Consider the following 10,276-nt stretch of genomic DNA (forward strand, 5'->3'; position numbering starts at 1 on the left):
GAGATATACCATTCAGTACGGACGCGCTTCATTTCTCAAATTCACGAGTGACAAGTGAGCGATAAATTACTCACGTAAATTACATACAAATAATATTCTAACGGATTTAAAAAATGCATAATTCCATAGAATGCAGAATACACATTTGGGTCATCATTCGAAGTAGGACAATATATAAAATATTCTTAATCATTAAACTCTCAAATTATATAAAGCCAATACGCGATGTAATAAAAATATATAAAAATTTATATAGACATCACAGGTTTACATATCACTCTAATAGTACGTACATGTATATTACAACATAGAAGAAAAGATTCCCGTACTTTATTATAGAATACAGTAGTAAATTCCGAGTCTGATTGTCAAACCCGAGTTCAGTTCTAATAAAAAAAAAATTCCATAAAAATGTCAAGTTAAAGTAACTTAGAAATAAACTCTGCAGCAATTTAAATGTTCCTGAAATTTGGTCAGATAACAATTAAGAATCCTCTGTTTGAAAATACGTCTCCATGAATCAGAAGATCAGCATACCAATATTTTACATCCATAAAACTTTTTAAATGAACAATAAAGGATTAACAATGTCATTCTTGTTAATTCATTATTGGAACGGTTTATAAATAATATTTCATAAGATAAGCTTACCACCGTTCGAGGCTCGAATCTGTGCTACCTGCTCAGGGGTAAGAATCAACTTGCTTCCGTTTGGAAGTGCTAGTGCGTAATGACTTCCGGATTCGTTTAGGACTACCACCAGTTGCGTAGTGGCGTTTTGAACCGGCGTTGGTGGTTTAATCGGTGTTATAGAGATCCCTCCTTGATTCATACGTTGAATAATCTGCTGAGGGATGACGTTCTTCCGCGGAGCGGGCACGATGTATTTTAAAGGCGAAGTTGCAGGTTTACTAGGCGGACTGATCTTCTCCGTACTGATCATCTCAATTTCATCATCGCTATCACTGAGAACAATCAAAGACGTGGTCTTTTGATCGGTATTACCCGCAGATGTATTCGGTTCCTTCGCTTTTTGCGCCTTTACAGAAATATTAGTTTGTTGCATCACGTTTCTCGTGTTGACGGTGTTATTCGTTCGCGGACCACTTACTTTCGCAGCTGAGGTATATCTTATAACAGAGTTAGGTTGATTTTCTTTGACAAAAACAAATTTCTTTAATTTCTGAGGCTTAGCTATCGGAGTAGAATTAGCTCGAATTTGAAGATTGTAATTTTGAGGCAAACTCGGAGGAACGGTTTGTTGATTCGTGGTTACATATTCCGGTTGCGGCTGCGCTATCATGTAGGGAATGAAACCGGTAGGATTTACAAACTGCGGCGGCTGTATCATTTGCGGTGATTGAGGTTCGAACGATTGGGGACCCACGAAACCGGGCTGTGGACTCTGGATAATATAGTTCTGATCTCCCTGCACGTAATAGCCTTGCTGGATTGGTTGTACAATATTTGAGACTACCGGACTAGCTTGAACGATCGCCGTTTGTGGCATAACAGCCGGAACAGTCGGTTCAATTACGTAGTAATTAACATAATTTGGATTAAACGCAGTGTAATTCTGATCGAAGTGACACGTCATAGAATCGTAGATTGGACCTTCGTCCTTGATATCCAGTTCCGAATGCACGCTCGTTATCGTCTCTACCGAAGGCACTGTTTCTTGATCACTCTGCGTCATCTCTTCATTTTGCACGGTATATTGTACAGTGTTCTGTACGGTGTCTTGTACAGTAGTTTGTACAGTTTGTACGGTATTCTCTACAATGTTCTGTACGATCTCTTGTACGCTGTTGCCGCTGTTGCTGCTACTGGAAGCCACTTTCGGGTCGTTAGGGTTCTTTGGTCTGCATATTCGGATTTCTGTAACTTTAGGTTTTTCTCTTTCATTACTCGTGCGTTTTACTTCCGATTCTGCTGTGTTCTGACTGACATTGGTCGTGATGTTTTGCAACTTTTGCTTGAATGCTTTTAATCTGCGAGCGGTAGCTGCAAAAACATCGAAACAATACATATAACAACCTGATCAATTGAATAAGACATGTTACCAGATGAGATACTCACACGGACGTTTATTTTTCCTTTTGCGAGAGCCCGGTAGTATCCAATCTTTGTCTGAGTCCTCTTCGTTTGACCCATCGTCAGAGAGTCGGTCCTTCGCCGCAGGGTGAGAAGAGGATGTATTGGCATATGGGTCGGAAGCCGCGTATACGGCCTCAACGTCGGTCCATCCCTCCAGCTCGTTCTCCTCAGTTTCCTCGTCTGAATAGAACAACTGTTCCGTGTACGAAGAGATGCCTCTGGTTCGCAACACTCTTCGCGTTTGTTGTTCTGTTTACACGTAAAAAACTAAGTATTCAACCTTCGAAGATGGATTAATTTTTTTTTCTCTCTTCTTACCATTGTCGCTTGTTTCTTCTTTCGTTTCTTCTTTCGTCCTTGCATTTTTCTCATCGTTTCCTTCGCTTCTCTTGCACTGTTCTTTTTGCGAACCGTTCTCCAAGCTATCGTCCTGAGATTTTTTACATTCTCCGTTGACGATTTTACTGTCATTCGCTGTTTCGTTAAATGATTCCTTTTCAGTTTTAATGTAGTCTTTTTGGGAACTAGTTGCGGATAGAGTAGGCTGCGATAACGTTTGTAACGCGTCTCCGGAAGCTGACAGAAGGCAGCCCTGTGATCCAAGAACCCACCAATTAGATCCGAGACCCTCCCCAGATGAGTCCTGATCCTCCGCACTGCTACAACATACAGCAACTTGTGTGCCATAACACGCTCGACAAAAAGAATATTACTGAAAAAATGTGGTAGAGTTCCACTTTACTATAATTATAGTAGATTGTAGCAAGTTCAAGAGGTTTCAGGTAGGATGTATTTTTAAACCGGGAATAATTGAATGAAAGACAAGCAGTCGGATAAATTAATGACTCTACTTTTCGGACTTGTTAATCTTATTCCCAGATTAAGTTCAACGAGACATGAAGGTGGGATGACAATGTGGATGACGACGAGATGACAAGTGATTTAATAAAAATGAAATGGGTGTATACCCTTCGTTATAATTGATCCATTCCTTGTGCAATTTCGCTCTAGCTTTCTTTGCTGATTCCCGCAGAACCGGTTCAATTTCTTCAAGGGAAGACAGCAGTTCCTTTAATTTCTCCACTAATTTTGTTTCATTTGACTGAGGAAGTTCAGACTATAAGAAAAGTATTAGAAAATCAATACTATCTTCATTTCGATGAAAATTTAATTTATAAAGAATACATGATTACATACCTCACCGTTAGTGTCACTAACTAAATTAATATTTCTTTGTTCAAAACTGGCGATTAGGTCTCTTAAGGAATTAACACTATCAGCTACGAGTTGAAATTTCGAACTACTAAGTTCCATAAGCATATTATTAAAATCTTTCGCTTTTCTTCTCTTCTGATCTTTTATATTCCTACAATTATATTTAAGCTCGTCGTCTTCGTCGAAGGAACTTTCGTCGTCCATTGCTTCCTTCTGTAGTATGCTCCTCAATTCATTTAACGAAACTTCATCAAAAGAATCCGTGTTACTTCTCTCACTCAATTTATCTAATTCTTGTTTAGGAACAAGTCTGCCTTCTTCTTCTCTATGAACCGTTCTCGGTTCATTTAATCTCTCGTCATCAGATTTTAATCTGGTCGATATTTGCAGTGTATCCTTAACATCTTGTACGTTACTCGAATTTTTATCGTTCGACTTAAAATTTTCTGCACTGAATATTTCGTTCAGTTTCTCGTCGTCCGTCTTCGACGAGCTGCTAGACAAATTACTAACGGTAGTATCATTCTTTTTCGTACATAAACTTGTTTCATCTAAATATTGAGATTTCGTATCAGTTAATTCTAATGCAATTTTGGAAGTGTGGCTTGAAGTTACATCTATGTCCCTTAAATCTTTCTCTTCGCTAGTATCCCTCTTTATGTCGTCTAAAAGACCATGGATTATCTTTATTTTACACTTGCTGTCGCAGCTATCAGAAAATCCTTTGAACATTTTTTGAGACGTTCTCTTACCAGAAATTATGCAGACAGAACTGCTCGACTCGTAACCACTTGTACATTTATAATGCCTTTTTTCGGATTCGGTACTCCTTGCCGAAGATTTTGACAAACTTCTCGATCGTTCATCTATTACAGTGTTTAAGGTAAGATTATTACTATTACTGCTACTGCAGACGCTTGTATTACTAAGATTCGTGTCTTCATTTATCAAAGAGCCTGTTGCACTATCACTGTTGCATTTACTGGTCCTCTTTTTTGATTTTGGAGTTTTCCCGTTACACCATTTCCTTTTTCTACATTTGCCTTTCTTCCTTAATAAATCGGTTTGATCTAACGATTTGTCTTCCGATTCGGTTTTTAATTTTTGCTTAATCGGCTAAACAGGAAAATAATATTAATCGGAATAATATAATAAGGACGTAAGAAAATTAATAAACTGTTTTAGTTGTACCTTTACGGTTAACAGTACGTTGTTGTCGAAAGAGTGTTTATAAATTCTCAGATCACTCTTAAGGAACTGTGGAAAATAAATGTACCTTGCCCCGTAACGGTCAGTTCCTAGGACCGTCTCGAATTGATCCTCCCACGGCTGGTTCATTACTTCTTCTTGCACGGTTTTCCTAGTGTGCTAAAAATTCCAGTTTATCAAAGACGTAAAAAATTATTAAGAGACATTCAGCAAGATCCTATTTCTACTATGTATGAACACCTATTTTTTATTTTATTTTATTTTTTTTTCGTACCATGACTGTGTCACAGACTGTTTTCAGAAGCCAGGCTCTCCGCCTGAAGGACAAGTCTTCAAAATCTTTGCCGTTCAACAGAGGTGCATCGGGGAAAATACTCCAGAATTCCGGTTCCACGCCGATTGCTTCTAGAACCTAAGGATCTTTTATCATATTTTTTATCGCCGCAATGCATGCATGTATAACATATTTTATGTAAGAAAACATGGTGCGATATTTCATAAAGAATCGAAAAGCTTACTTTTACTGGATCTTGGTGTTTAGCCTCGTAAATTTTGAACCAACTCTTCATTTTATAAGCAAGAATGTTCGTCCAGAATTCATACGGCATAGGTGGCACTTTCCTCAACTTAGCTTTGGTCATAGGAGAACTAACAAATTTAATTCGAAAATAATATTAAATATTTTATCGATTGTTTTCGATTGCACATTACTTTACCTCAACAAGGATGTCATAATGTTTGCCAATTGTTTGGAAGCTCTCGGTATTAAGAGCATTCGTTCCATTTCGTACATAGATAAATGAGGAATGTTTAGAGATTCTCTTGCCAAATGAAGGAAATGGAGTATCTGTGGGATCTGAAGATACAAAGATTTGAAATAAATACATACTGCAAGGATAGTTAAACGCAAAAGAATGAAACGTTTTTATTGGTGGAATGAAAAGAAGTGCGTAAGTACCTCCCACATGCTTTCCATTTCGTTTATTATTTCATCTGGAAAAATATGTTCTTTCTCCCAGTCGACTGTGAATTGGTTCTCGCCCTCTCGCTTCCTCTTCCTGTTCTTCGACATTTCTATAAGTTCGATAAAAAAGACAAATGGAATGTACTTGCAGTATTCTCTTTTACACTTATTATTATCATCATTACCGGCGGTATAAAAAATTCGTTGCCAACATTTTACAGTCTTATTAACGTAGAATAAACAATTGTTCATCTATTATCGTGCGCCACTGCAATTTAATAGAATTTCCAAATGCACTTTCTACCGAAGTACATCTTGTAGATTACATCTGTTTCATTAAAATTTCACAAATTCATACTTGAATGTCGAAGGTTGTAGTCGCACGATAAGGATAATAAATATTGCTTAAACGTAGGTACGCAAGTTTTACAAACATTTGAGCATTACAGTCATTAACAAGGCTTGTACATAGGTACTATGCAGGTAATTGCAGTATGAATTCTTCAAACTACGCGACGGAATTGAGTGATTATTCTAAAATGCGATTACAGTAATGGCAAGCAGGCAAATATGGATTTTTTCCTGAAATAAACAAACATCCTTTCTCTTTCGATTACATTCATTTTTCAAACCTTTACCCGCTAAGTGTTTTATTTCATTTTAATAATGCGTGAAAATAAAATCGAAAAACTGATAAAATCACACATCGCAACGCTATGTGATTTATATCAATTAGTCCTTTTCCTTTTATGCAACTGCGTCTTTCTATTCGATTAATCTACGGAAATCTCCTTTATCTTTTTTATTAGTCCATGGAGCTTCCTCCTTTTCAGAAAGCATATTTGTTGGTCTATGCTTGTATAAAAGCTTTTATTAAATAAGTTCGTTTCTTAATCGATGTAAAAATAAAGAAGAAATGGGAGTTATCAATGGTTGAAAGAAATGCATATATAAGATCTGCTTCGGGAGGATCCGATAAAAGTCATTCACAATTATCTATGTCATCGCGTAGGCGAACGTTAAAGACAACAAACAGTGGTTGCCAGGATCGTGTCCAAGCGGGTTAAAAGGATGTGCCCTAACGATGTCCACCCCCAGTTGGTTGACAGGCATCCCTCATCGATGCTCTGCAAGGACCAACACACTCCACCGTTTATCAACCTGACACACTTTTCTGTCGGCCTAATTGAGTAAAAACACTATCTGACAAGATGAAAATATGTCGACAATACGAAATTACTTTCTAATATGGTGCACCTGTTACTTTTAAACGGAACGGCTTTTCTTAAACGCGATAAAGTGATCTATCGTTGTGACGGAAGCCTCTTTCTTCAACGAACAATATTTATGCCCAGTACGCTATTAAAAACTGTTTGATTGAATTTTAAAAAGGTGCCAGTGTAAGAAAAATAGGATAAATCGTCATGACTATTTCAAGAGTTTACGATAATTAGAATAGAATGTAAGAGCAGTTTTTGGGAACATAATAGAATAGTATTGCAAGAAGAGGATTTAGGACGAGCGCAGAAGTGTCTGCATTAAACAACTGGTCACAAACCACTTAGTGCCTGTCTCCTCGCGGTAATGAATCACCATGAAGAACCGAGACCAGGACGCAATGCTGAGTAAACTTTACTACAGAGAATACATGAATCCAGAGAAGAATGAAATAGCGCCGATCGAAACAACTTACAAGAGTAATGATAGATCGACGTTAAATTATTTGAGGACTCACGATCTGAATTTACCCTATTCTATTAATACGGTCCATCTCCAGAAGCGGTATAAATCGCCTCTGCAGATGGAAGGATACGCCGCTCGCGACAATTTCCGAAATAAACCGACGTCCATTAAGGTATTTTATTAAATCACATTTTCCTAGTAGCATTACAATTTTTAAAACACTTGTAAGATCGTACAGTGAAGCCCACAAATATTCTTTTATTTATTAATTAATTTTTTAATATTGGACTTAATGGATTTTTTTTTTATATGATTTGTAGGATACTACATTGAGATCGAGATATAATAAGAACGCGTTTGCGAAGGAGAGCCCAATAACGCAACAGTACGACGAAGACGACGACGATGATAAGAGAGCAGGGTAACAGAATACAACGCTTTTTGAAACGATTATAAGATAATTTTTAATATGACAAATAAGATGTTTGTATTTATTTAATTTAGTAAAAGTAAAAAACAACAGAGCGTGAGGACCGTTGTTACAACTACTCTGAAGCAGTACAGTACGAACACTAGCCTTCACGGTTTGCATTATATCGGAGATTCAAATTTCACGATTTTTGAAAGGTACATTATTTAAATCAATCATAAATTGCGAGCTATATTCAAATGTTTTGTACTATTCTTAAAGTCAGATACGACTTATTCGATTTGTTTAATATTTTCAGGATTTTCTGGCTAATTGCTTGTTTCCTAGCACTCATGGGCGCTTCTTATTATATTTGGTCCTTATACCAAAAGTGGGTCGATTCACCTATCATCATTTCCCTCAGCCCGGAACCGGTGCCATTGAATGAAATTCCGTTTCCATCTGTTACCATTTGCAACATGAATAACGTGAAGAAAAGTGAAGCAGATCGCATACATGCCGGGTGAGTTATTCTTACAATTAGTAACAAATAACAATTGGTCAAGTAGATTTAGAGAAATTCGCCGAGAAACTTTGACTGTTAATCTTCTTTATTGAAGTTGTTTAAAAATGAACTATACTCGTACTCTTTCAATAATAGGAACGACGCTCGAAAGAAGATGCTGTTAGAAGATATGTGTAACTTTGATAACGAAACGGTAAATAATGAACCTGATCAGGCTGCAGTAAAATGGGAAAACATGCTGCGTTTTATGATAAATGTACGTAGATACCTAGACATAAGAGAATAGAGAGTCCAATGTATTTTTGTTAACTTCGTACAAGAAGAGTTTCTGCCTCTCTTTCCATTTTCAAAGTTAAAGTATTTTACAATGCATATACTGTAGGATTATTAACTACTTTTCAACAGGTGTCGCAATCTTGCACAGAAATGTTGCATTTATGCAAATGGCACGGGAACATTACGGACTGCGAAAAGATTTTTAATCCGTCGATGACCGATGAAGGAATGTGTTGCAATTTTAACTCGGTTCACAGAAAATACTTGTTTTATAATCCGTAAGTAAATTGATATCTTATTTGTATCTCCCATTTTGTTTCTTTACATTCATTTTCTTTATTACATTTCCGATTGAAAATTTCATTTCAGAAAAGATTGGTCTGACCTGAACGTGACGTTCCCGTTCAAGAGCATCGACTGGAATCCTGAAACTGGGTACGACAAAGATGTACCAGCAGATTCTATGCCGTGGAGGCCCTACGGTGCCGGCCAGTTCTACGGTCTGACTCTTGTACTCGATGCAAATATTGCGGAATATTATTGTTCGTCTTCTGCTAGCGTTGGTTTTAAAGTACGTAGACTCTCATACGAATTCGATTTGTCCTGTAATAACTAAGTTGCCCCGTCTCGTCTCAATTATCACGTTCTCGCACATCTTTAGAAATAACTCATCGTGCAATTTTGTGATGATACGGACGTACACCCTTGCAGATGTTGCTGCACAACCCGGTCGAGACACCAAAGATCGCTGATTTCGCATTTACTCTGACACCAGGCGAGGAGACCAGAGTGATCGTGTCGCCTGAAATATCAACCGCGAGCGATTCTATAATCTCGATTCCCCAGAAAAAGAGGAAGTGCTTCTTCACGTCTGAGAGGAAACTACGATACTACAGGACCTACACGCAGAGAAACTGCATCCTCGAATGCGAAGCCAATTTTACGCAAAAGACTTGTGATTGCGTCCAATATTACATGCCCAGTTAATTATAGAAAATGTTTACGGTTTCCAGTATGTGATTCATCTCATCGCGCGTTTTAAACTCTGGGATTTGCTTCCGTTTTCAGAATCCTCCAACACGCTTATCTGCGAGAAGAAAGACGATGTGTGTGCGACGAACGCTCGGAGGGCAATGGAAATCAAGCTTTATGATGACGAGAGCGGAATAACTTCTATCAATGCTTCCGAAACGTGAGCAGTTAATCCTGGAGTGACTGGGTTTCTGAAGACCCATCAGCTGTCGAGTAACAACGCGCACAGTGATGAAACTTAGTTCGAAAATTCATTAATGAAAATCAGTGTGGGTCTCGCACGACCCAGCCAACGCAGCAGGGATAATCACTTTATTCATACATTAAATTCAAGAATAAAATTGAGTATTAGACTGCAGATTTTTCGCATTGCAATATGCATTCACTTTTGATATAATTGTATATTTTCACATATTACTTCCATTGTTTCTATTCCTGCACGTTCAATTTTTGTTATATATAAATGTATAAAATCTGCAGCTCAGTTTTCATCGTTTTCAGATCTAGCTGCAATTGTTATCCAGGATGCTATGAGATCAATTACAAAGTGCAAGTTTCAGGTGGCAAATTAGTACCCAGTTTCGCCATATCTGATGGCTACATAAAAAAGAATAAAAAATATTTCACGTAACTATATTTCCTCTTTAGCTATGAAAATAGCATATGCTTGCAACATGTAAAAAATTAATATGTTTTATAGCGAAAACATAGCAGTTGTTCATCTGTTCTTTGTCGGGTCTCAATTTACTAAGTACGTAAAGGATGAACTGTTCGGGTTCACAGAATTTCTTTGTAAGTAAATTTCATTCTTCCTTAAAGATGTATTGGCTATACAGTCAATTCCAAAAGTTTATGTATCTTAGAA

General features: G+C 37.4%; 2 protein-coding genes across 6 annotated transcripts in view; one reads left to right on the forward strand and one right to left on the reverse strand.

The window, feature by feature from the left end:
- Window positions 1-260: 260 nt before the first annotated feature.
- LOC108623921 (uncharacterized protein KIAA2026) overlaps window positions 261-10,276 on the reverse strand; it is a 14,417-nt gene continuing 4,401 nt past the window's right edge. For 2 of the 5 annotated variants that reach the window (XM_018022787.2, XM_026812679.1), the window contains 10 exons: window positions 5,480-5,595; window positions 5,238-5,377; window positions 5,040-5,169; window positions 4,796-4,933; window positions 4,504-4,680; window positions 3,295-4,428; window positions 3,066-3,214; window positions 2,416-2,756; window positions 2,080-2,346; window positions 261-2,004 (listed from right to left, as the gene is read on the reverse strand). In XM_018022787.2, the coding sequence (XP_017878276.1) occupies window positions 635-2,004; window positions 2,080-2,346; window positions 2,416-2,756; window positions 3,066-3,214; window positions 3,295-4,428; window positions 4,504-4,680; window positions 4,796-4,933; window positions 5,040-5,169; window positions 5,238-5,377; window positions 5,480-5,593 (3,960 nt within the window). In that variant the 5' untranslated portion in view covers window positions 5,594-5,595 and the 3' untranslated portion in view covers window positions 261-634. Of the gene's footprint in view, window positions 2,005-2,079; window positions 2,347-2,415; window positions 2,757-3,065; window positions 3,215-3,294; window positions 4,429-4,503; window positions 4,681-4,795; window positions 4,942-5,039; window positions 5,170-5,237; window positions 5,378-5,479; window positions 5,596-10,276 lie in introns of those variants that run through there. The other 3 variants (XM_018022789.2, XM_018022788.2, XM_018022791.2) reach the window with 3 other exon arrangements.
- The window catches only part of LOC108623898 (pickpocket protein 28), a 7,388-nt gene continuing 2,697 nt past the window's right edge, over window positions 5,586-10,276 (forward strand). The window contains exons 1-11 of the mRNA XM_026812690.1: window positions 5,586-7,340; window positions 7,489-7,589; window positions 7,673-7,795; window positions 7,897-8,100; window positions 8,239-8,359; window positions 8,509-8,657; window positions 8,749-8,950; window positions 9,091-9,361; window positions 9,448-9,571; window positions 9,913-10,038; window positions 10,112-10,203. Coding sequence (XP_026668491.1) covers window positions 7,080-7,340; window positions 7,489-7,589; window positions 7,673-7,795; window positions 7,897-8,100; window positions 8,239-8,359; window positions 8,509-8,657; window positions 8,749-8,950; window positions 9,091-9,361; window positions 9,448-9,571; window positions 9,913-10,038; window positions 10,112-10,203 — 1,774 coding nt within the window. The 5' untranslated portion in view covers window positions 5,586-7,079. The remainder of the gene's footprint in view (window positions 7,341-7,488; window positions 7,590-7,672; window positions 7,796-7,896; window positions 8,101-8,238; window positions 8,360-8,508; window positions 8,658-8,748; window positions 8,951-9,090; window positions 9,362-9,447; window positions 9,572-9,912; window positions 10,039-10,111; window positions 10,204-10,276) is intronic.

Source organism: Ceratina calcarata, unplaced genomic scaffold (genome assembly GCF_001652005.2).
Source record: "Ceratina calcarata isolate Rehan_Ccalc_2016 unplaced genomic scaffold, ASM165200v1 scaffold294.2, whole genome shotgun sequence".
Lineage (NCBI taxonomy): Eukaryota > Metazoa > Arthropoda > Insecta > Hymenoptera > Apidae > Ceratina > Ceratina calcarata.